Source organism: Solea solea, chromosome 1 (assembly GCF_958295425.1).
Source record: "Solea solea chromosome 1, fSolSol10.1, whole genome shotgun sequence".
Taxonomy (NCBI): domain Eukaryota; kingdom Metazoa; phylum Chordata; class Actinopteri; order Pleuronectiformes; family Soleidae; genus Solea; species Solea solea.
The window spans coordinates 36,025,772-36,052,211 of NC_081134.1; the positions used below are offsets into that span (position 1 = coordinate 36,025,772).

At 42.9% G+C, this 26,440-nt stretch overlaps 1 protein-coding gene across 4 annotated transcripts in view; it reads right to left on the reverse strand.

Annotated features, from left to right (window-relative positions):
• asap1b (ArfGAP with SH3 domain, ankyrin repeat and PH domain 1b) overlaps window positions 1-26,440 on the reverse strand; it is a 56,908-nt gene that overhangs the window by 9,128 nt on the left and 21,340 nt on the right. For all 4 annotated transcript variants that reach the window (XM_058623274.1, XM_058623264.1, XM_058623246.1 and 1 more), the window contains exons 4-22: window positions 24,279-24,353; window positions 23,768-23,817; window positions 23,436-23,565; window positions 19,252-19,337; window positions 16,389-16,464; window positions 15,477-15,563; window positions 13,939-14,039; window positions 13,739-13,808; window positions 10,944-11,031; window positions 10,637-10,685; window positions 7,889-8,055; window positions 5,900-6,033; window positions 5,538-5,629; window positions 5,273-5,459; window positions 3,034-3,119; window positions 2,181-2,296; window positions 2,020-2,087; window positions 1,310-1,417; window positions 724-952 (exon numbers count right to left, since the gene is read on the reverse strand). In XM_058623274.1, the coding sequence (XP_058479257.1) occupies window positions 724-952; window positions 1,310-1,417; window positions 2,020-2,087; window positions 2,181-2,296; window positions 3,034-3,119; window positions 5,273-5,459; window positions 5,538-5,629; window positions 5,900-6,033; window positions 7,889-8,055; window positions 10,637-10,685; window positions 10,944-11,031; window positions 13,739-13,808; window positions 13,939-14,039; window positions 15,477-15,563; window positions 16,389-16,464; window positions 19,252-19,337; window positions 23,436-23,565; window positions 23,768-23,817; window positions 24,279-24,353 (1,999 nt within the window). The remainder of the gene's footprint in view (window positions 1-723; window positions 953-1,309; window positions 1,418-2,019; window positions 2,088-2,180; window positions 2,297-3,033; window positions 3,120-5,272; window positions 5,460-5,537; window positions 5,630-5,899; window positions 6,034-7,888; window positions 8,056-10,636; window positions 10,686-10,943; window positions 11,032-13,738; window positions 13,809-13,938; window positions 14,040-15,476; window positions 15,564-16,388; window positions 16,465-19,251; window positions 19,338-23,435; window positions 23,566-23,767; window positions 23,818-24,278; window positions 24,354-26,440) is intronic.

A 26,440-nucleotide genomic window follows, 5' to 3' on the forward strand; every position in this document is an offset into this window, starting at 1 on the left:
CACAAGTCCCCAAATTTGTGAGAACATGTCGTAATTGCACTGGAAACAGGTGGAATCTCAGGGAAAAATAAGCACCGTAATGGATTAAATGACTCGTTAGGATGGATGTTTTGCAATCTTTCAAACCTCCCTCCTCAGAGGGACCACTGTTATTTTTAATTCTAATACTGCAGAGACAGCATGCCCACACCGCACTGTGTGTGTGTGTATAATGTAATGTGTTGTGGTTACTGATTAAGTGTGTATCCAGCTTCCTTTTCACACGCCTGACAAACCGCTGCCACCCTGCCCTGTCCTGCAGTCATGTTTTCCTGACGCTTTACTATGTAAGCAGTCTTAATGACACCTGCTTCACGCCCTCTGATCTCTCCCTGTTGACAAATTGCATGCCACGGCAGGGTGTGTAAATCTGTCAGCGCATGTGTGTGTGTGTGTGTCTGTGTGTGTGTGTTTAGACCGACTGACGGCACACACGGAAGAAACTTTCAAGAAAGTGATTACAAGGCATACGTTTGCAAAAATCAAACATTAACAGACATAATAAAGTCAATTAGACAGGCTGTCTTTGCTCTGAAGTAATCAGGGACACACAGACCATTTGCATTACAGGCTAACATTTGCAAAAATAATAGCAGCACCTGGATTTACTGACTGCTCTGTTTATAATCAGGAGATAAAGGTGAATATGTCGGGTTCAAGGCGCTTGGAGCAGGCAGTTCTGACCTTTTCCCTGGTTCCTGGGTGGCAGGGGTGGCCCGTCACTCACGGGGGAGGAGGTGAGGTCAGTGGATGCGCTGTACATCTGGTTGGTGAAGGCGCTGTAGGACAAGCGCTGCTGCTTGTCCCTTTGGCTGATGAAGCCCGGCAGGGAGAGCTTGTCGTGGGGGGAGAGGCTGGAGGAGTGACAGAAGCTCTGAGGCCGCGGGGAGCGGTCCTTCTTGATGGGACTGGGCTGGAGGGGGAATCAACAGTCACTGCTGTTATTACATTTTTTTTAAAAGAGATTTCACAAAAACCCGACATGCCGATGATTACACGGTAACTTATAAGTTTGAAAAGTGGAGGCAACTGCAAAAAATTGCCAATTTGAATGTCAGTCAAAGTGAAACCGAGCCTACTTCTCACTTTTATAATATCAGTATTCATTTTACAAAAGACTTAATGGTCTCAGTCGCTAGTGTCGGGCTTTCTTGAATAAAACATGATGTCAATTTTGTCATTTTTGTTCCAATTTATAGGAAAATAGATTATTTTGTCGGCTGGTGTGCTGCGTGGTGAAAATCTGCATGAATTAGCGATGTGTCCCAACCTTATCATCCAGGTCATCGTCACTCTCATCCATCTCCTCCAGTCTGAGGCTCCACTCATACTCCACATGGATGTGAGGGTTGAATTTCCCCTCTGCAGCCTGCACGAGCTAAAACACACACAGACGCTCAACAGTTAAGGCAACTGAATGAATGAACCAGGTTACAATCTAGGGCTGTGAATACTATTTATTCTCATTATAAGTTCATTTCCTAAGACTACCATGTGAGAAAGAAAAGCAGGAAATAATTTAGTGATTAAAACATCCTCAAAAGAACGATCAAAAACTGGTACATGAACACTAAAAATCACTGTGAGACGTAACGATTTGGAAAACAAAACTAAACCATAGGTTCTGTAACTGTTCTGCTCCCCAATATTAAGAGAAACCGCAGAGAGACGCTGCATTTAATGCTGCTTTTCTCATCTGCACCGCACACTCAAATTAACAAACGTACATCGACAATTACTTCCACTCTGCTGTCACTGTTGCCTGGAGCGAGAAGCAGAACTGTGACTGCCATCTAGTGTTCTGAATGATCTGCCCAGTGAGCGGTCAACACTTGAACGCACCACAGTATATGCTCCACAAAGAATTGTTTCATCTCCTCCGGTCCATCTTTATTCATTCAAATACATCCTTAAGAGCTTGTTATAAAGCTCCTGTGATGTCTCGCAGCTCCGGCCGGGGTGGCCGTGTGTTGTACTTACTGCCTCCTCACACTGAGTGTTCCTCAGTCGCCTGGCAACATCCAGTGCCGACTCTCCGTTGTGATTGGCTGCAGGCAGCAGAGGGGATAATCAACAGTTAGACTCTGACACATGTGCACAGATGACATTAACGAGAGGATGAACCTTGATTTGTGACTCACTGATGTCAGTCGCCGGCTTCCCCCTCAGGAGTAACTTGAGGCATTCGGGCTTCTCGTACATGCAGCAGTAATGCAGGGCAGTGTTCCCATATTCTGTCTGCTTATCCAGATTACCACTAAAAAAAGGAAAAGAAAACACAGATATACATGTTCAAATTAGTCAGGATATAGGTCAGGAGCCGGGGGGGTGTTTTCCACAGTCCTGTAGCTTCGGGTAAAAGTGTTATTACAGAGGATTTTGTGATGTAAAAAAAAAAGTCTGAGTGTTTTCCATCTTAAGTCTGAAGTGAACATTAAAAACAAGCTAAAAATGGAACCCCCGTATCAACTGTGCAAAAAGTGTCCTCGATACTGCAGTCACATAACCTACTTCAGATCTTCTGCATAATTTTGAATAATGAGGGCCAAGCATGACACTGTATAAGCGCAGCTATTAATTAATGAGAGGCTTCCACTCCTTCTGCGTGCAGGCTGTGTGCGGTAGGAGCAGTGGTGGGTAAACAATTGAAAAGAGAGGAATAAATTAAAGCAGAGAACAAGTGCTTGACCCATTTCTCTTTGCCTTGTGGGAATCTGATCCGAGCTGTGTGTGTGTGTGTGTGTGTGTGTGTGCGCAGCACTAAGCTCTCCTCTGCACAACCACTGCTTTATTATCGACAGACAGACAGCTCACACTGAATACTCTGTTTTCCCAACCAAAGTGTTGTTTACTACACCATTTAGCTGTAAACCATTGATGTTTCAGGAACAGCTGCTTAAGTCGCATAAAAAGCCACAGTGAGGCCACACGCTGACGCAGTACTCGTCTAACGTTCTCATGGCAAACCAAGTGACTCTCAAAAATGGAAATTACCTGTTCTGCACAAGGAAGTCGACCAAGTGCAGGGAGGTCTGGTCAGCAGTCCGTACCGAGTAGTGCAGTGCTGTCTCCCCGGCTTCCTGCAGGGGGCCATCAAACACAGCAAAGACACGGTGAGACAATCTTGAGCAGCATCCATTCTGTATCCACTGCCTCTGTGTCTCTTTCAGCATTTAAACAAGCTGCAGTAAACAAAATGGCTCCTAAAAATAATATTTAAGCGGGCACCAAACTAAAATCATGCATTGATTTCATGCGATTTCGGCTGACGCAGTTTCTTTGGATTCGACATTGACGATGGAGACAAAAGACGCTGCATTTTTGGTGACAATAATGGCACTGCATTTAATGAGGCACTCACTGACACGCTGTCTGTGTCTAAGTGTAAGATGAGAGTGTGATTTTGCTGTGCTGTCTGCAGCCGTTCAGACGCACTGACAGCAGCAGTTCAGATATCGGTGAGTCAGACTTGATAGCACAGACAGCAGCAGCAGCAGCAGCAGCAGCAGTTCCCTCTGTCACCTCATGATATCCTCTGCTATTCTGTTGCACCAACGCCCACTTAATTTTTCATTGAGAGAAAAAAAATAACCGTGTCTGCGTTATGAAACCTTGACCCATTTATGTCAGATTACGTCTGACCACCCGCGTTGTCTGACGGCACAGCGCTAATGAACAAAGAGGAAACCCGAGGCTGAATAACAAGAAGCAGACACATGAAACGAAATGAGCCAACACAGATGCAGTCATTTAAAATAAATACAGACTCAACCGAGATCATGCCCAACAGTGTGGAGGAGGCTGTCACCACCTGCTGGTGAAGTTCCCTTGATGACTCAGAATTTTCCAAACGCTACGCCCATTCCTGCCCACCAAATAATTCACCGACTGGCAGTGATGTGTCAGCATTGGTCGATGGGAATACATCTCACATGAGGATGAACCACTGCAGCAGCATGTGCAGAGCTGTGGTGGGGTGATTTCCTGGCCTTGCTGGTTTAGCATGAGATCACTTGAGTGCGATAGAAATATACTGTGGGGGGTCATGGAAGGACGTTACCGTGCTGAGCAAGAAAACTCACTTGCAACAGTTCCAGCAAGTGGTAGAAAGCAGATCAGCTCACCACAGCACGGTGCGGAACAGTAAACCCTGATCGGGCTTGTGTTTCCAATACTAGCTTTGTTAGCTGTATTGGAAGCTTTCAGGTTCTCCTGTCCACACAGCCCAGTGTAGCCCACCAATAAATCCAATGAAGAGGAAGAAAGTAAGACGGTAAACACTGCTTGAGTCCTCACTCTGTCTTAATATGTGGTAAATGTAAAGCTGTAGCGCGTATTCTTTTAATTATTAACAGACGTCAGTTACATTCAAATTCATTGTCAAATGAGTTCACGCAACTCTCAGTATCACGGTGTTTAGATCTTCACTGCACACAGGAAGTGATTCGGTGGAGATAGAGGCAACGGCTACACTGTGCTGGTAAAACAGGACGACTGTAAACAGGTTGGAGTGAGACTGAAAATGCACAGATTCAGAGGTAAATTCTACAGCTAAAAAAACCCCACTTTTTTCAGGTTTAATCAGGTAAATGATTATTTGACCTGGCCCCACCCTGCAGCTGTATATACACAAATGCTCCCTCAGTGAGCCTCTGACAGTATTGCTTGACAGAGCCCATTTTGAAGTCCTGTTCACAAATATAAAACAGATGCAGACTAAAACATTATAAACAACAAAAATCAACACTACAGCTTTTTGTTTTTCCTCTACTGCTCCATTATTCAGCACAGCTGCTTAAATTTCACACACTTGTGCCACTTGTAACTTGTAAAAGTGAGCACCAAAAGCAAAAACTGTTGCTCTTGGTGGTTTTTGACCTTTTTATATGGATGATTGAGTTGAAAATGTGTATTCAAAGGCACGCATATCCACTTTTAATAGACACTTGGTGCTGGGCGATGACAAAAAGCGATAAGTGCCTGTACATCAGTTGCTGAAAAATCTCTTTATTAGCGACTAGGTAACGTTTTGGCCCTAAGCTCGAGACACTTTTTGTTTTTTTTGTGGTGATGGGAAGCATGTGAGCCATCAGGTCACATGATGTTCCCATTAAGCTCTTTCCAAGTTTTATTATTCTTTTCCTTGAGGCCTGGGACCAAACGTTCTGAGGTCCAGCACTAATCGACAACCTGAGGGTTACGAAAACCACCGCCTCCGAAAGGTCAAACTTACCGGCCCCGTCTCTGGTAATGGCTCCATTAGCTCCACCCCTTCCGCATACACCTGGATGAGGGCCAGCAGGTCCCTGGACTGGACGGCCTCAAACAGGTCGATCATTTTAGCGGCTGCGGACGAGCACGTCTTCCTCGCATACTTGTGGTCCACATACTTAGCGTTGATGAACTCCTTCCTTACCGTCCTGTGGAGGAGACACTGGTTTGTAAAGTGCGTTTTAAAGAGGAAAAGAATTGAGAAGTGGAACTCTGACAGCACTTACATGTCACTAGAGGGAGTGGGCTTTGGTGAAGGAGAAGGGAGGTTTCCCTCCATGATCTCATTGAAACTACTGTTGCCTACATTCTTGGCCAGCTGGGAAAGAACGAGGGAAAAATCAGTCACCAGATCGCAGTCATGTTAAAAATTAGAGCAGTTTCCTTGCAATCGGAGCCAGATGAAGACATTTGTTCAGGGAGTATGAAACATGGCTGCTTTAGGGATCACACTCTGCAGCATTCTGCAAGAGTTTTCACTACTCTCTTAGTTCTAATATTTCACAAGAGAAAAATAATAGAGGGTGTGGACGGCTCAATAAAAAAAATTACTACTGTTGCACACGACATGCCAATATTTGGGACTTACCAAGAGTTCAGAGGTGCCTAGCTTGTCGAGCTCCATGGATTGAATACGGGAAATGTGGACTCCCATCTCCCGGTGGATGCCAGAACACTCGATGCAGGTGAGGATCCCCAGGTTGGTGGAAAGCCATTTAGGGTCTACATACACAGACAAAATCAGAATAAAATACATGCTACCAACCTAACTTCAGTGTGTGATCATTAGAGAAGCTGGAGTAGGTCAGGTAAAACTATTTCAAGTTAGATATATAAATATCCGTGGAAATGAACTCAATATAAGGCAAAAATCCATTCAAAATATTATTCACGGAACCAAAAAAAAAGAGATCGATAAAAGGCCTGCAATAGATAGTACGGCTACATTGTTCTGTAGCCCTTTAAAGCTGCTGTGAGTGGGAAATTGGTCTCTCAGTGTCTCCACATCGATTCACTGCAAACGATTGTTGAACCTGCGTTGAGTGGGAACTAGAAGAATAAGTTTAACAGCAGCATTGTGTCGCATTGAATGAAACTCACTGCACTGTGACTGGGGAGTGAATCATATTATCTGCTCAATGATCATTGACAGTGTATTGATACACACACAACTGTCCCGGCCACCGCACCACAAACGGCCAACCCTAATAACCCACACACACACACACACACACAATACAATGAACAGATGCGAGCGGGTGATAGGTCACTGGGTGCATGTTAAGCATGAAGAGTTGATGCACCGTGACCCGTTTAGCTGCTTAATGCTAAACCTGCAAAGCTGTGTGTTACAGACGGAGATCCGGAGTGAATATTAAATGAGAGGGAGTCGTCCTCTCTCCGCTCCATCAAAGAGACGGCCTTTACAAGCCATCGCCGTGACCTTTCAACCAGCGACCTTCATTTTAGGCGACAGGCATCAGCACTGCACCTCCTCGGCATGAGCTAAATGTTAATGCTCATGAAGCCGCGTGTGTGTGCAGCAGCGAGAGCTAAGACTTGACAAATGACGCCGCCTCTCTGCAGATTTCTTTAGTGACTTATGTGACAACGTGATGCATTGATGTTGTTTCTCAAAGCACATAAATTTTGCTTGCATAAAGTCCTCCCGTCGGTTTGAGCGGCTGCGTGTGTTTGTGTTTGTGTTGACGTAAGAGAAAGTGTGCATACGTGTGCGTGTCAAGTGTGTGAGGGCCTGAATGTCTACCACGCCACGACCGAGCGCGATTGGAGCGGAGTCGTTGCCTCCAAATGTGGGGGAGGACTGAGAGCGGGCTGTGTCCTGAATGCTAACAACGCTAATGCGTGTACATGCACACGCTCCTGCGCTAAAGGCAGCTGGGAAGAAATAGCACAGTGCAGCTTGTTCAGTACCAGAGTGGCTGTGACACTGCAGAAAAAAAACAAAAAACTAAAGATAAGTGTGTGTGGGTTTAAATAAAACACTTGGTCTAAGCTGAATCTGAAAGTGCTGAAGTGAAGGCGTATGTCTTTTTTTTCTGGTGCAAGGTGAGGGTTGACAAAGCAGAAAGAAAAAGATATATACACACACACACACACACACACACACACACCTGTACAGGGCACTTTATAAGGTAGACCTGGTCAACTCTTAATGCAAATATCTTATCAGACAGTCTGACATGGACCAGATGACCTGCTGAAGTACAAACTAAGCATCAGAAGCAAGTGGCATGGTTGTTGGTGTGTAGTATTATATAAAAAAATCGCACATCTACAGGGACTTTTACGCACAACAATCGCTACGGTTTACAAAGAATGGTCCAAAAAAGAGAAAATATCCAGCAGCAGCAGGTGAAAATGCCTTCTCACAACTGAGGTATCCAGAAAATCATCTCTGAATGTCAAACACTGAAGTTTGCATAGCAGAAAACCACAATGGGAGCTCCTCCTGACACTTTATTTAGTGTCTCGTGTACCTAATAAAGTGGCCAGTGAGTACATATAAAGCCTCTGTGGGCACACAAACAGCAGCAGCAGCAGCAGCAACACACACCTGACGCGCCACAGTCGCAGCACAACTCGTTGCCCGGCATTCGCAGCACGTCCTCTATGATGGCCTTGGTGAGATCCTCCAAACCGTCCTCGCCGCCGCTGCTCTGCTCGCCGCGGAACGCCATGTTCAACGCCTCCTCCTTGCTGTTGGTCAGCACCGAGATCCAGCTGTCGAAAAAAAAAACAGTGACGGTTTTTGAAATGAAACAGGAACCCGGCGAATAATATTATTATGGCATTATGGCTTGGAAAAGTAAATGACAGAAACATGATACTAGTTGTGAATTAATCTTCAGCCAAATCTGGCAAAACAAGGACGTTTGAGTACTTTGTCTCTGCAACTACAGGAAGACTAACAGAAAAACAACTTTTTAATTAATTCTTTCTTTTATTTCTTTGTAAGGTGTAAAATGTCCAAGTGTAATTTTTTGGCTTGATCTGTCCTCTTAGTTAGGACACATAATGCATTCAGAAGCCCCTTAACCTAACCTTAACCATCACAACTAAGTGCCTAACCTTAACCCTTACCCTTCAGCTAAACCCAATTCCAACCCTGGTCCTAAAGTCAGTTATTTGTTATCCCTAACCTTAACCATAACCAGTTAATACCTAACCATCACCTTCACCGCAGCACAATTCAAATCAGTTACTCATAAATTAGGTTCTCCCTCATTAGAACCAGGTTTTGGTCTGTATGAGGACTACAGCTCAGACTACAAGATCAGATTTTTATGCCAGAAAAGGTCCTAAAAAATACAGTCACACACACACACACACACACACACTAAGTGGGTTTTATGAGTGTGACGTCAGCAGATCCTCTGTCATCTCTGCTTGTAAAGGCAGAGGCCAGACAGGGAGTGGGAACACAACCTGATGTGTTAGACAGTGTGAAAAAAGCAGGTTATTTTTATCCACAGATATGTAGGTGTGCAGCTGCTGAGCCGAGGTGTTTACTTAATAATACCAATTATAATATGATCACAGCCTAATTCGCCTACAGCGAGAGCCCGTTGGAATACTAAATACTTCATGGAAAATCCCATGAAGATGCTGAGGCTGCTGCTGGTGCAGTTGGAGGTGCGTGACAGTGCAGGCAGTGAGGAGCAGTGAGAGCCGATCCCACAGGAATACGTACACCGCGCACATGGATCGCGGTGTGCTCGAGCAGCACTCAACCAAACAGCAAAACCACAGCGAGGCCAGAACAAAGTTTCCGTCATCAGAGGGAGAACATGCACGTTTAGAACAAAAGTGTAGGAAATCAAAGTGGTTTTGGTCTCGACTGCTCAAAGACTCAGTCTGACTGAATTCAGCCAATGGTTTAGTCCCTGACAGATCTTAATGAATAGAAAATTTAAAAAAAAAAAACACAAGAAACTGGTTTATCAGCAGCTTTGTTTGTTTGTTTCTAAAACATTTAAATGTGTCACTTCCTGTAAACTTTTTGCACAAATTTAGAACTGGCTATTATTGGTCAGCCCATGGCCAAGAGGAAAGGAATTGAGCTTGTAACTGGAGGGTCTCTGGTTCAAATCCCAGGACAGGTCAAGGGCTGGGGTACCCCTCGGCAAGGCACCCAATCCCCCATTGCTCCTCTGGCACACATAAGTGCTTGCCACTGGTCCGAGTTAAACGCAGAGGTCAAATTTGCTATCACTGATTCTGTAATTTTAACAAACAGGAAGGATCTGCAGAGTTTCTGCATCAAACCATAACAGGAAACAACAACACCATGATATTTCCTGCCCAGTCAATAAAGTACATTTGTTGTATTTTCATTTGGGCCGTTGAAGGTAACGGTTGACTGAGTCCGAATCAATGCAGTAACAACTCATTCGATTATAGCTTCATGCCATTGCTTGTTGTTTTATTTCAGATTGTAACTGCAGCTCAATAGCAAAAGCGTTTGTTTCATTTTGAGGGGATTTCTTTTGTAAACAAACTTTTAAATTCAGATTTAAGTTCATATACAATGCAGCGAAGATGCCTAGCCCTGACGTCATGAGAAAAGGATTTCTGCTAATGAGACAAGGGGATGTTTCCAAATGAAGTCCAGCTGTTAAATGAAGAGGCTGCTTCAAAACAAACCACATTTATCGAATTCAGTTTGTCAGTTCACTTATTTTTCTTAGAGAACTGAGAGAGAGAAACACAACACAACAAAGACTGATCATCTATGATGACTCACTGTGGTCTTTAACGGGTATTCCACCTGACCTGACACAATAAACCAAATGAATGGAAACCACTCTCTCATAATAGTGCAGCACAATAAAATGAATCAGCCGTTTTCTTACATAAGTCATGGCATGTGTGCAAAGGTATAAGCTATAAGCCATACAGTAGACTGTATATGAAAAAAAAAGTATGTATCTTGCCTGTTAGACACAATAAACTACTGAGGACACGAGATACAGTGATCAGTGCCCGTGTGTTTCTTTATATACAGTATGTGAATGACTGCATGGGAACCACCAGGTTTCAAGGTACCACGAGCTGAATTACTGTAGACCACAAATGCCACCGCCACCCTGAGTCTCAACAGTCTCTCAGCTCGTCACAAAATAAAACATATCCTGTATGAACGAAACATGACCGAGAATCCGTCAGGCAGCTAAGTAGATGTAGGTGAAAGGTCATACAAGAAAAATGTCTTTTAATTTATAGATGGAAATGCAAAACTCTTGGGTAAAGCTTTACAAGCGTCAATGTCATTTTCACAGTGAGGCCACTTTGAAGTACTTACATAACAAACTCCTGTTCATCCTCAGCTTGGAAATGATACGTCCTATTATCTGTGGAAGAGAGAAACCATTGTGTTGAGCGGGGCGAACGATGTCGCTTTTTAAATCTAAGTCATCGGGCGGCAGGCACTCAGTTCACATTCATCATTCAAATATTACACAGTGTGACTTCTCATGTGCTTTCCATTCTGGTCATCTGTTTCATAACCACAGACACTTTTCAAGTCATTTCCCCCCCATGTGTGAGCACGCTTGTGCAGTTCTGCATATCTGTGTGTGTGTGTGTGTGTGTGTGTGTGTCAAACTTACGAGAGATGAGATCGAAGCACTTCCTGTCCTCTGAACTCGGTTTGACCTGGCAGGTGAGCAGGTTGAGTTTGACTGGCTGCCTGTTGGACTGCAGACAAACAGATTAAGCATCACACACACACACACATTCACTCACACACCAGGATGACACAGTTTTTTTACACAGTGAAGCCTCAGTGGGATTAATGCAAAGATTCTGTTCATATATTATACCTATTTTTTCTATGTATCAAGTGTAGTATGCGATGTCCAGGGGAGGCATGGTTTATGTATGATTTTAATGATTTTCAGTCATTTTTATAGACAAAATCCCTAAATTTGCACATTTCCTGTTCAAACAGGCAAGAAATTAGATCACCCTCACCCTCACACACTGGGTTGATGCACACATGCTTGTGTGTCACAATATAAGGTTTGCAGACACAATTATTATACACAGACTTTGTGTGTCAACCAGTAGTCAACGTGCAAGCTGCCAGTTGAATAAGGAATAAGCTACCTTTTTTAGGTTCATACATTTGTAATTCTGAATGAGTCAGAGCCACACCTGCCATGAACCTCACTGGAAATGTCAGAAAATAGACTTGAACATCAACAAAAACTGGAAAAAAAAAGAAAATGGTGTCTTCTTTTTAAAAATCATCTTGCTCTCGTCCTTATTTAGACACCGGACAGGGCTGGCTGGACTGTGAACTGTAAAACTGAGGCCCAGTTGGCACAAGTAGGCCGAGGATTGTCTCTTGCTTGTGTCTGGGCAGAGGAGGTGCCAGGGCACGTGCTAATGAAATGCTCACAGACTATGACGAGCTGGAGCTGTGCTGGCCTGCTGGCCTCCTGCCATGTCAACGCTGTCAGGACTGAAGAATAAAAAAAAAGAACTTGTACTAGCACTAGAGGGGGGGGGAGAATTGATTATGAGCTCTTGTATAACGACCACGCAGTAGGTCAGGCTCCACAGAGAGGTTCAAGTTTTATTCCCATCAGCTGAACACAAACGGAAACCTTTCATATCATACATGTGAGACAACCACTTCCCATGAGCGTCTTCAGACAGACAGAAATTACATCATGTTGGAGTCAGCAGCTGTGTGGAGCTTCAACATCACGCTCAACGGTAAAGCTGCACGGGCTCGTGATCAAAACGGTCAAGATCATTTGCGAGATTGTGTGAGCCGATGCTCCCTGCGGCATTTCAGCTGTGGCACCTGTATCTGTTTTTAAAGCCCGCCAGAGTAGTTAGACCAACAAGTGGACTCACATAAGTAACAGTAGATGAAAACTAGTATGAACAAATGCTTACATCAGCGTGCTTTCAGTTTACAGAGTCAGTGCTAACATGCTGACATCTCACGGGTATCAAGTTTATCATGTCCAGCATCTTAGCTCGGCAAATTTGACCACATTTGCTAAATTACAACGAGAACTAAAGCACAGTCAGGAGTTTTCTTCAGTAAATACCAGTGGTGTAGTCGACGTCCACTTAAAAATGCACATTAACATCAACTTCGTTTTTTGACAGAAATTGCACTCATGTAATTTGATTTTGGAGATTTTGGAAATACTAATTAAATTCACCATGTTTTTGTTGGTGGCTGTGCTGCTGCTCTGGCAACCCATGCTGTTTTCGAGTGTGTATTTTTTTTTTGTGACTGGGGAAAAGAGGTCTGCACTCGACACGCCTGACCGCTGCACTTTACCGTCCCTACACGCTAATGCATCACAGTTATAAACATAGAAGTTTTCAGTGTGTTGAGTGTTTTCAAGAGCCTGTTCCCAAACCTCCAGACATTTTAGAGCAAAAATGTTTCTGCAGAAAATATCACTGCTGCAGCTGCAAGTACGAGACAGCGGCCTGATCCTAAAAATACTTCCCCTGGTAAGCGTATATGTGATGAACATACCTTTGCCACAGTAGGGATGTTACTCTCGGTGTCTTTTGTTACTAGTGTTAGTGAGAGCACACCCACTAAAGTAGACCACACTACACTGCTGGTTAACACCCTCCTGACGTTTCTGTGGTTAATATTAAATCTGAGTTTATTCTGAAGGATGTCCAAGTTTATATTAATAAGAATGTAACGTCTAAAATGTGTAAAACAGGTCTATATTTTGAATTATGAACATTCAGAAGCACACAAAGCTTTTCCAGCTCAAAACTAATGGATGTGAGGAAAATCTCAGAAGTCAAATGTACAAAGATGACATTTTGAGCTTGATCTGAAGGATTTTAAAGAGCAGCGTGGCTAAAATGCACACGTTCTTGTTCAATTCTGGAACCAAATGCCTTGTTTCCTGTCAGTTCACAGTCACGTCTGTGTGTGATGAGGAAACGAGCAAAATTTACTGACACCTTTTGCCCAGTAAACAGCCTCGTTTGAGGTTCAGAGAGCCGCCACGAGGCGCTAAAGCGTTACAGAATGCGCTCGGATCTAAATTTGGGTTTTCGATTCCTGCACAGACAATAAAATCACACTAGAAATGTATCTGCCGCAGAGTGGAGACGGCTACAGACATGACAGCGTATATGGTGCGCTTTCACTCGCTCTGAGATGAGTCACCGAGGTGCAGCAGGCAGGGGGGGAGGGGTGGTGGGGGCTTGGGTGGTTGTGGAGGGTGGGGGGGGGTATTGGGTCACTGTTGCCATGACAACCCATCTATGTCAATTCCTCTCTTCCAGGCTCCAGATTGAGAAAGTCCAACACAACCTTCCTGCAATGATGATGTGTCTTTGATTCACAGTTACCTGTGGAGGTCAGGGAGTGTGTGTGTGTGTGTGTGTGTGTACTTGCACTCACTGTAGCATGAGAGATGGTGAGCATGCCCCCCTTCACTGAGCACTGCCTCCTCTGCCACACCTTCCTCAGTCTGTGGGCGAAGGAAACGCACATTAGCCACTCAGCTGCTGTGTCTTCATTCTTTAAATCTCCGTGCAACAGGAGCGGTGCAGTGCAGCACAGCACTTTTAAACAATGGACGTGTTTGTGTAACGTCTCACCCGTCGCTCTTCTTCAGCAGATAGCCTTTCTTCTCACAGCCAAACTCCTTGTTTCCCTGCAGCTGGTGCATGCTGTACCCACCCTGCTTACTCTGCGAGTCCTGTGCAAAGCCCACGTAGAATACACGTTAAAACAAAACAAAAACTGACAAAAAAACCAACAACACAGCCTGTGCAGAGAAATGACAAAAGGACATGCATCACAGACACAAACACACAATGAAGTGATTCTCTGACATCAAAGTACAAGGTCACTTTACTAAACCGCAGCGAAAGTGCTAGCGGAAGAGTCAGATCTACAAGGCATGCTCTGCAAAATACCACTCTACTGTGAAGCATAACAGACAGAGGCCAGCATGCTCAACATGCACCAGCACTTACTCTTCTAGACTTGATTCCAGATAAGCAGAAGGCAAAAGGGGGGGAGATAGAGGGGAGAGGTGTGAAAGATCCAGATCAGGTGCAGGCGGTGGGTGTGAAAGACTTGCCTGCTCGTGTGCCCACTAAAAACAACCACAATGTGAAGGGTTTGCTTTCCACTAGGTATTGCTTTACAGCAGGTGTCATTAGCGAGAAAAGCTACAGGACGTGGAAGTGAAGTGTGAGTGAGTCTACGATTTGTTTCGTGCACAGCAGCAGACTGAGAGTGTGCGAAAGTGTGAATCGAGGGGACGGTTATAAAGCAACATGTAGCCACATTACGGTGTGTGGATGAATAAGAGAAGGGCTGGTTGTGTTTTAAACGTGTGTGTGTGTGTGTGTGTGTGTGTGAGTATCCGGTGGTGAGGTGCTCTCCACTGAGCAGCCAGTGAGGCACAACACTGGTCACCAGCAAAGCCTACCACACACTGGCTACCAGCATGGTACAGCACTGGGCACTCGCTCTGTGCTGCAGGAGACAAGCTCCAAACCTGGTAGTGGCCAGAGTGAGAGTGAGTGGGTGGTCAAATTTAGTAAAGGGGGGGGGTTCGATAAGGCTGCGTTTAGCCCAGTATATTTCCGTTTAGGCTGGTGCAGCGAGAATTTTACCTGCTACGAGTTAAAATTTGGCCTGGAAAAAGTCCTGATTATGATGTTTTGTCATCCAAAGTGCTTGGTAGTCAACATCTCCATGTAGTGTCACATCAACAACATCATCAAATACATAGACCTTTATTATCCCTGCAAACGTATAATGAAATTAGGTGGCTGCTAAACAGCAAGATTATCAAAATATAGTTATAAATGTATAACACTATCAGAAAGAAACCAACATGCATTAAGTGTTCATTATGTCTGTGTTGAGTGCAATTACTGCTATTTGTAAGCCTATTAGTCTGTGTCTATCTCTGTAGCACAGATATGGCTGCAAATCAGGATCATACCATGTCATTTAGTACCTAAGAGGGGTGGCTGGAGGTGTTGGGGCAAATTAAAACCTTTCACCAGGGCATGAATTGAAAATGTATGACCCATTAAGCTTTGCTGAGCAACAATTATCAAAAATGTCGAGCAACAAGAGTTTAAACCAGGTTTAACTGTCGGTGTGATCTGCCTACCTCCTTCTGGTCCAGCTGGAGGGAGGACTTGATCAGATCTCGCAGGGCAGTCAGCTGCTTCTTCTCCTCATCCTGAGTTTGTTTAATCTGTCGAAAGGAGAAAGAAAACGCCATTATGAGGAAGAGATACGTCAAGGGAACCGACAGCTATGTTTACAAATCGCCAGTTGTTGCTTCAATAGAAGAAAAATGGAGAATACCAAGACTGAAATAAACCCATAAGTCAAAAGACATACAATCCAGACACTGTACTAATACCCTATAAATTTAATTAAACAGAGGATCAGTTGTGGTCAAATATTATTTGCTATGTTACATTTGATTTATGTGGGAACAATCAGTGTAGCCTGACCTCTACTTTCCCAGGTGTAATAGAAATTATGAATCTAGGATTTGCAGCAAATGTCCTTTTACTGATATTGTGACCTTTTGCCTCTCTTCTATTATAGTTTCTGTTATAATTCCTGTCATCTTCTACGTTTCACATTTCTATAATTCATACACTATATGGACAAACATATTTGGCCTTTGTTTTGTGCCCTAGTGCACAAAGCAAGTACTTATAAAGACATGGTTTGACAAGGTTTGACTTGACGGAATCCTGCTCACTGCTGCAGCAAGGAGGGCTTCTGCTTCTAAGAATGTGTGGAGCTTCAGCGCCTGTTTCGTTGCTTTTTGCGGAGGAATTGAAATACCTCTTTAAAACAACAATCTTTCGATAATACGATATATTTCTCCCCCCCGTACTATTTGAAAAAGCAGATTTTCTGGCTGGTAGCATAAGTCTTTGTCTGCATGTACACAGACACAGACTTGCAAAACATAAACAGTGACTCAGCAGTGGAATGATATCCACAGCTGAGGAGGAGGAGGAGGACACGGATGACGGTGGAGATGAAGTGGAGTGTTTACATTGTAGAGGTCAGCTGCCAGCTTCTCGATGTACTGCTTTAGCTTATCCGCCGTCTTCAAGCCATCTTGAAAGAAACTGCGGGAACAAAAAGGCACACGTGAGTCTCACAGACATCAACGTTCACTGGGAGAAAATATGAGACTCATTTGTCACTTAGGGGGGGAAACTAGTTCACAAATGTCAGGTGTCACACTATGACCCTTTCTTGCCACCATGAAGGTCACGCAGAGAGAAATTGGTGCAGTTTATGTTTAATGTATAGCCCGCCTCGCTCTTGTACCTTTACCTCTTGGCACAGAAATCGCAGCCGACCGAGGCTGCAGGATTTGCAAGAGGTGCTTAGCACATCCCGAAATCCATTACAGATCTGTCGGTGGCACACACCTCGATGCAGCACCGCAGCCACAAATCACGACTAATGACCCCACCCCCGCTCCCACTCCACCCACGGGCTAATACCCTCTTCTTCCTCTTTTCATTATTGACTCTTCTGCACCTTTTTTTGCTTGCTGTCTTTTCACTCGCTCACCTCCCACCTGATCCAGCTATCGCTGTCAAGTACTCGCTGACTGTCAGAACACCGAGTGAAAGCAAAGCTATGCAACCTTTTTTTTCTTTACTTATAATAACAGCTAGAGAATCTTTTTTGAGGGGTCACTGGCTTGTCATAGGGAGAATGGAGCGTCTTTTATTCCCACTATGGACCTGATCTACTGCCCTTGCACTTTGTAAATCTAGTGAGTTGATACGAACACCGTAAGAAGTGTGTAATTTAACGACACTGCTACGTTTCCATTTAAAAAACACCAGCTTCATACTAAAACAACCTAAACATGTATTACTTGACGATTTAGGTACGCTGAACATTAGTGTGCTGGCGTAAACAGGTGATCCTCTCCTCTGAAGTCGGGATATGCGATATTGGACAGTTTGGGATGATAACCAATACCGATTTATATATATAAGTTTTTCCCTGTTCCCAAATTCAGAGGTTATTTAGTCTATTTTGTTGTGAAATTGACATAATATTGTCACAGCAAATGTAGATGTAAATTTTCTTCATTGTGCAAATAATAAACATTAAAAAGGAACAGTGGGTTGAAGTCAAAGAGTTAGCAGCCTATTCAGCCTACTGTTTAAGTCATATCAGGGGATCTTGGTGTGTTTGAAGATGCCCGATAATACATTTTAAAGCCAATATTGTGCCGATAATATAGTATAACTAATAAGACACAACAGTGAAAAGTAAGAGCCCAAAGACGAGATGAAACTGGAATTATTATTATTATCTGTGCCTTTGTTCACAGCTGATAGTCAAAATGCGGCCAATAAGAGCCAATAAGAAGGTGAATGTGGGACAGTGCGTCATTGTATTCAAAAGTCTCCATTTCTGTCTGTCCACACTAAAACCACTGTTGTTTACAAATGCATAAAGGACCAGCAGTGTTCAGTAGGGCTCAATAACACTGGGGGAGTGTAAATGACAGGTGTATGCAGAGCAGAATTTTAAATAACAAAATGGGAGTAGTGTGGCTGTAGACTCAAACTGCCAGAATCAGACGCAGCAGTGCTAAACCAAGGTCAGTCAAAAAGACTCAGGCCTGTTTCACACTGGATGTGTGTGACGCACGGCTGCAGTGCGTCACTCTTTTCATTTTGGCACATGTCGGCACTTATGAGACCATTCACATTGGCTGCATGAGCAACACGGCTCTTTTTGGGCATAAATCTCTCGCCTATTTTTCACACGAGCTGCAAATGGAGCTGAAATATACACTGAAAATGATCTCTCTTCACAGTTTCAGAATTTGCATTTGCTTTGCAGAATTTACACGTTGCGCTGTGTTTTCTTTTGGAGGTATTTATGCACAAAAAGTCTTTGTGGTTATTATAGATGAGTTGGCTGACATCTTCTCACGGCCTCTTCTCCTGTCACTCAGACAAGAACGAGTAATAATGCAGTCGATACCGAGACGAGACCGAGACCTTCAAGACCGATCTCGAGTACTACAACATTACTATTCACTTTATGATAGCTTTTATTTTTCTTTCTTTTGTCGCTCTGGCTTGGTTCATTCTGTCTCTGTGTCTGTGATTGTATACACTGTAATGAATAGTTACTTGAATAAACACAGCGGGCATTCTTCATTGTGCATGCTCTACGTCTTCTCTGTTTTTGCTGTGTTACAGCACATGTATTACGGCGTTTCGAGTCGTTCTGTGGGCTTTTATGTTCATGAGAACATTTCTTGAAATGATGCCGTGTTTACAGAAATCATTCTAATAACAAAAAGTCAAAAGATTGTATCGGTAAAGTTCTTAGATGTCATCACAATTCTGCTTTTACGTGTGTGCTCTTTTCTGAGCAGTAAGCAGTTTTACACTTTGCTCTCCGTTCAGTTCCTTTACCGTTTTAATCCATCACCAGTGCAGCTTTCTCCATCCACTGAGGCCCAGGTTGAACAGATTAACAGAAAAGTATATTGTTTTGTCCCACTGTTATGACAGGACCTAGCAACCCTGACAGAAAATTTGTAATTCGGTGACAGCCAGCTGTGAATTGCAGTTCTGGCACCGAGTAGTGCATCCACTTATTTACCCACTAAGCCCCACAGCTGTCAGTACATATCTGTATGATGACCTCCGCATATTTATGAGCTTCATACAGACACCACTGTGCAACCTTAAGATCTGTGGATCCTTAAAAAGATAGAAAATGCATAATAATAACAGCAGCAAAGAGGGAGCGACGGAGAGGTTTTGTCTTGGTTGGTTTTTGGAATCCATTTCTCTGTGTGAGTATGATGCATTTGACAGCAGAGCTTCATGAATTCAGGTTAGCGGGATTAAGGTGGTACTTACTTGCACTGTGCGTGGTAATACTTTATCAGGTTCTGGAGGAGGTCCACTCCCTTTTTGGTCTTGATCTCATTCACTTTGATTAGGTACTGCAAAGCAAAAATAGATGTTAAATTCATCAAGAAGTTAAAATTCAGGGTAGTTAGAGCTTGATAGTGCCTGTACACAGAGAAAAGACTCATATTTTGCCATAAACGCTGTCGTATGTACACTTTGCATTGCCCTTCTCACATCTGACTGCACATATGATGAAGGCTTTGATGTATTTGGCAACACTGCCTTGACACTGGGAGTGGGGACTGAACACAGACAAACATGTTTTACAAGGAAATACCATCGCTCAGCTTTTTCATCTAAATTAAGTTTTAAACATTTTATATTAACATTTAGAAAACCAAGAGAGCAGATTTTTTTGTGGGTGTTTTGCAGTCTGAATGCTCAGTCTGGGCTTATGAGGATTCAAAATGTCTTCAGACGGCACTCCCACTATACAAACAAATGAAAGATAATCTTAATCCCACCTTGTCACAGCTAAAACTAAAGCCATTTTCAGCACCACAGTAAAAATGGCTACAAAAGAGCTCATGAAGCTTCTGAAGCCAACATAGTTTCAATTATATCTTATATCACGTATGTGAATGCACGGGTGCATGTGCATCTATGCGTGCATGCATTCATGCTCTGTCCCTTTGTCTGCCTGACTATGCTTGCTGGATCGGAGTTTATCCACATTTTGTCTGAGCCTTGTGTGGTTTCAGTGTTTGGAAGAGCACTGCCGCACGTGCTCATTTCAGCTCTTTTGTGTGAACGAGCAGCGGCACTCAAACTGCTGCCGTGTCTGGGCAGAATATAATGCAGCCTGCTGATCCCTGCCTTTCCACGCTCCTGCAGTGACAGCGTAGGATGAAAAGGGGCGAGAGAGTGAGAGCATCCTGTAACATGGTGATTGAGTAACATGGGGGGGGAGGGAGAGCGTGTCCGCCACACAGTGCATGCAACACAGAAAATTTAGGTTAAGTGGGATGAACAGATTGTACCACTGACTGCCACAACTGTCCCACACATCAGCAGCAAAAAATATCTACAGTGTGGATGACTGTTGTTTGATGTTCAAGGGAAATTATTCAATTGGCATTTCTTCCATAACTTTCTAGATCAAGCAACAGTTCGGTAAATGGAGGATTTACAATTTCATTACCCAAGATAACATTTTGCATTACATTTGAATACTATATGTATATACATTCCTGGCTTGTGCGTTGCACATGCAAAGCTCTGCAGCTTATTAGAATTTCAGATCTGAATGTGAGGCGGCCAACAAGACAGGAAGCCAATGCTAATATAATGTGGGAGCTACAACTTGTCTCTGGCATCCTGCATCAACCGGAGGCGGGTAACCAAAATGGATAATGCAGTGACTAATGAGGAGGTCCTCTGAAATAATGAAGAGATTAACTGTCTTTTCGAGACGCTAAAAATTGTCTCTGAGAAAAGGAGTCCATTATTAGCACAATGGATGACTAGCACCACATCCTGTGTACAGTAAATCAAATCAGACGACTTATGGTGTTAGCATCCAAACAGCTATCACAAAGAAGGCTAGACTTTTTGTGATAGAACGACGAGGACTTAATATTCTATGACTTATCATTTTAAAAGTTACCGTGTTAAAATTTTGCCCCAAAAAATAGCAAAAAAAGTGCTCCAAAAAAAGCTAAATGCTAAAAAAGCATGCTAACATTAAAAACTGTTATGTTAAAAACATCACAATTGTTAGCATCCTAGCATGATTTGTGCTAACTTGTCTGTCTGAAAACTTTTACTTGGAGGAGTTAAATATATTCGAACTGTATATGATTTAAATTATAATATATTTACTAAACATCGATGTGGTTGCTGTGTTGTCCGAAGAAAGACGACGTTGCCGCAGTTTATACGTCGTCTCCTTCTACTTCCGGGTCCAGCTCCAGTCCAACTAAACTTATACATGCAGGAGTAATCGGACTATTGAATTATTTCTAGGTATGTTAGTCCGACTAAGACTAGCTCTATTTTAGTCGCATTTTAGTAGCATTTTACCATTGAATTTACAGCATTTAACATTACACAAGGCAGATGCAAAAATGGCAGATCAGCATAGTGAGGCAGATACAAACTGTTTTTCTAGATAATAATTCACGTAACCAACAGCAGAGCAGCCACTGGTCCATTATGCAATTTGAGCAAAAAAACAACAAAAAAACCTAACAGGATAAAACAGTGGAGAGTGTGTAGGCGTCACCACCCACCACTAGAGAGGTTTTTGGCAAAGCACAGTTTGTTCTGATTCTCCTGGGCGCATGAAGAGCCTGCATTGGTTTTACACTCAATTCTATCTGTCACTTTTCTTTAAGAACAGCGTTTTGGGAATTAATAGCAAGGGGTGTTGTGACATGCTCAAAGGCAGACAAGTTTACAGAAACAATGGGCCATCTGAAAACACTTAAAACTAAAAGCAAACAGGCTTAGTGTTTACGGGTAGTTAGCTGCTCAAGTATTTAAAATGCACTCATCACGTTTCATGAGAATATTTTGTCTTGTATTATTTTGGAGATCTTCACATAAAGTACTGTACAGTAAAGTACAGTACAGTACAGTGCTGGGGATGAACTACCAGAGACGGGTTCACAACTTCATTTATATAAAGCTGTTTCATTTCTGGAAACTAATCCCTGCACCAGTGACACATCTAGACTTTAAATTATTCTAATCTGAGAGAAAAAATATATACTTTAGGTTGTTATAAGTCAAGTCAAGATCCAAAACCACTTTGTGTTGTTGAGATCTTATCAAAGCTACCAGTATGTAGGTTAACTTATTTACTTTCTTGGCCAGAACATCTTTAAACGCAGTGCTGGTCTAAACCCTGAACATGACATAGCGCAACAACAATGTGAAGCTATTTCCTGTAATCCACAATGATTTACAAAGAGAGAGCCGCTTCAATAATTCAGTAAAGGATAACTGGAAGGCACACAAAGCCAGGCTGCTTTGTTGATTGATTACCGCCCAGAAGACCATATAAACTGTCTTTTTTTGGCTCAATTTAAACTTGGTATTAAACAATGATACTGATGTTAGATCAATGGGTCTCTAATACTGGTATCAATTAACATTCTTGTCTTGATCCTGGCATGCATTGCAACAGAAACGGAGCATCTCAGGTCAAGGCAAATCAAGGACAAGGACAGCCTCAGGAAGACTGATATGACTTGTGGCTTTTGCTGGTCTTGCTTAAGATAGCAGGTGCCCTTACAACCGGGTGGATATTTTCGTCAAGAATGAGGTCATGCAATACAGATTGAATTTACAGCATGACAAGACAGTCCCACTCTGGATTAGGGAAGGCCATGAGTATTTAATTATTCCATTATTCGCTTGATTATAAAAAAAAGTCAAATGAAAAGTAACAAAAGAAATGTTTTATCAATTATTGCATTTATGAAAACAAATATTTCTACTCCAGTGACTACCCAAACCAGGGATGTCTCAACTTTTGTAAAGAGGATTTGATAATGTGAAGATTCCTGGGGGCCAATGGTCCCGTCAGTACATTTTTTAACAGTAAAAGTTACATACAAATGTGCTGTTTTATAACAATTTTACAGTTGGTGAATGAACGTGTCTGTCTGTCACAGCAGGGATGCGAACCCTGGACTCTTATCGGCTGAGCTAATGTAGATGGAACATGACAATACATTATATGCCAGGGCCGTTCCTGGCCATAAATAACACATCATAAATATGAACCGAAGCTGCGGGCCGTATAAAATGGCACCTTAGCATTTAGTTTGTGGACTTCATGTGTGTTTGCAGAAGTGATGAAATGCATCTTGAAGCTGCTGCTCTAGGCTAAACATGCTGTAGATACCACAGAAGTGATTACATTTACCAGGGTCTTTGAATGCATCTCGTTAGCTGCTCCCATTATCTCAACACGCTGTGAACCCTGAATTACTTTCACTCAATTCATTCAAATAGCATTTTTGCGAGAATTGCTCATCCGTACTCCAGATCACGTAGAATCTATTAAAATGTCAGTGTAGCAGGTCTGGCTGGTTTTGTCCCTATGCAGGCAGGATGTTTAGATACAGATTGCATGATATTTTTAGCCGTAAATGAGGTAACAAACACATTTCATTACCTACCTCACACATTTGGAGCTGAAAGAGACGCCGCTCCTTCTCCATCTCCTCAGCAATTTCAGCGCCGGTGATCTCAGTGCGGATCATCCCATGCTGCTTGGCATGCTCCCGCTTCTCTTTCTCTATCTTTGTACTGAAATAAAAGAGAGGACCAGTCACTTGATGAATGGGTTTCTCCGTTTCACACGTTCTCTACTTTGTGTGTAAGTTTTTGGGCGGCAACTTCTGGAGGAGCCGAACATAATAAACGCACAATACATTATTCAGTTCACTTCAATTAGTGACATGATGCAAATGTGCAGCACTACAACAGCAGACTTCAATTATCCACTTACAACTTGGCTTCGTAGTCTTTCCATGCTTTGTCAAAGGGCTTCTTTATGTCCTGCAGAAACACAGGAGGACAAGCGTCAGCAAACTAAACGAGGTCACCATGGGGACCAAGGTATTTGCAGAGTTGGATCACAACCAGAGACACAGTGAATGCCTCACTCCGCTCACGATTTATGCCCCGGACGCACAGCAAGTGACTGCTCCCCTCCGTGTACCCGAACGTCGAGTTTTCATGACCCAGTTACTTGCTACTCACCTCAAGCAAAACACAGAGGCGATGTTTCTTTCTGCGAGATTTACAGTGTGATCTTCAAAACAAAGATCTGAACTCCTAACAACCCCCATCGCTCATCTAACTCTCTCTAAGTCACATGAACAGAAACTGAGAGATGAAAAGAGACGTGTGCAGACGAGGGATCTTCTTTCTATTCCCGATCCACTTCTGAAATGTGCCATTGGTGCATGAGGAAGTGCGTGTGTCGAGAATAGAAAGTGTTTCACAGTGAATCTTACCCCTTTCACGCCTTTCAAATCGCCCTTGAGCAGCGAGTCTAGGGTAAAGATGACATTGTGGCTGAGGCTCTGCAGCTGAAAGAGGACACACACAGGAGAGAGAGGAGGGGCACAGGAAGTTAGTCTCGGACTCTTCTTACAAGCAAACATATGTAACATGTCATAACACAAGGTGAGAGGTAAATATTTACGTACAAAAAAAACATTTGAAATAGCGCCAGATGACTAATAATCTACCACTACTATTTCGCACGAACTAGCAAAGTAATTTGCTCAAAACAACCAAACAACCAAAACAATAAGCTGAAAGACATTAAAAAAAACACTTAACATGATGAAAGGGAAATGCAGAATCAGTTGTTAAATCTCTGTAAGTTTTTTCCTAATAGACGCTCCTTCCAAATGACACGTTTTATTGTTAATATTTTTTTGATTAATGGGTACACTCACAAGCCAAATGTTTATAATTCAAATGACAGGTTTGCCTCCTGGATGACCTGACCGTTAACTTTGACACTCTCTCTCTCTCTCCCCACATCCTGCCTCTCCAGTTTCTTTTAAAATGAAGGCAAAAATGTTAAAAATGTGCCTTGAGAATATTGATTAGCAGAGCTTTAGGGATTAACATCTTCAGCAGGGAGTAGCTGGGAGTATGAGTATCGGTCCAATACTGGTCAGAATCACTAGATTGGAAGATACCTACTAAACTGTAAGAATGTAAATAGAAATTAACAACAGCACTTCACTTATTTCTTTTTTTATAGACTATATGTTAACCCAACCCATGGCTAAGTGGTAAATGCATCAGCACAACTGTATTGTTATCAGCAGATAATCTGACCGCGAGCTCTCCCTATTTGAGGGTGAAGAGCCATAGATAGGAAAGCATTTGCAAGGTTTTTTATTTTAATAGATATATTGACATAAAAAAAATATACACCAGTGTCAGCTTTTGACCAACAGAGCAGCACATTAACACAGCCACTCAGCAGGAGACACTATAGTAAACGTCCAGCCAAAAACAGCAAGTGCAAGTTGGTCTATTAAAGAATTTGCCAAAGGTTGACGATGCCAAGAGCTCGGGTTGCCCACAGCTCTGCTCATCAGCTCTAACCATTAGGATCAGCAAGGTCATTTACAACCGTGCTAAGCATTTAAGTCGCCGTTGCTGTTAGCCAAGTCCACACAGAAACACAGAAGCGGACGGTCAAGGAAGTAAACAACACTTAATGGGCGCTAATGTGTTTCTTAAGTGCCTGTCTTGCATATGGTCAACGTCAGAATCAATCGTCCACTGGCCAAATGCCGACGTACTCTAACAGCACATCCTGGAAACTGTCTCCATCGCTCTTGCTTTATCTTACTGTACGATTTCTTGAGGAAGAAAATACACAACAGAGTTAAAAAAAGATGCACAGACGCTGTGTGATTCTCAAAGTCAAAGAAAAGGATCCTCTAATAGCTGAATTTAAAGGATGTTACATCTTCAGACTCCAAATGCTTCTTATCAAAAATTTACAGGGAGGTATGTTGTGTATCCTCAGCACAGCGTAAGTACAAACACAATCTTTGATGACCTGATCATAACTTTGTGACTTCTGTTTAAATTCACCTATGCTTTTTTTGGAAAGATCTAGTATATTAGTGGTTTTACCCTTAGTTTTACAAACTCCCTTAATGAGTAAAGGAAATAGGATTTTTGGTGCGATTTTAAAAATGTGACTCGTGATTCAGTAATTACAGTATTTATTATTTTTGGATGTCAGCTGGAATTGGCACCACCATTGTCTCTGTATGACCCAACTAGGAAGGGTCTGCTCTATTCAGGAAGGATCCTTGACTTTTGAGAAAAACCAGCAGGAGACCACCCAGGCAAAATCCTTACATTCAAACCGGTAAAACACATGTAGGACATCCTGAACGAGCAGAGTTCATCAATAGTCATTTGTAGTGCACGCACACACACACACCAGAAGCCCTGAGGGCAACGCCACTGAAGTCTAGATACTCGCTCAATTCGATACCCAAAATAGAAAAGTCGGGAGTCAAAAAAAGGGGAGGTATCCCAACTGTCTCACACTCACAGACAGAGAGAGAGAGAGACACACACAGACACAGACACAGTTGTTCGTGGTGCTGCTATGAGTATTTATGGAGTCTAA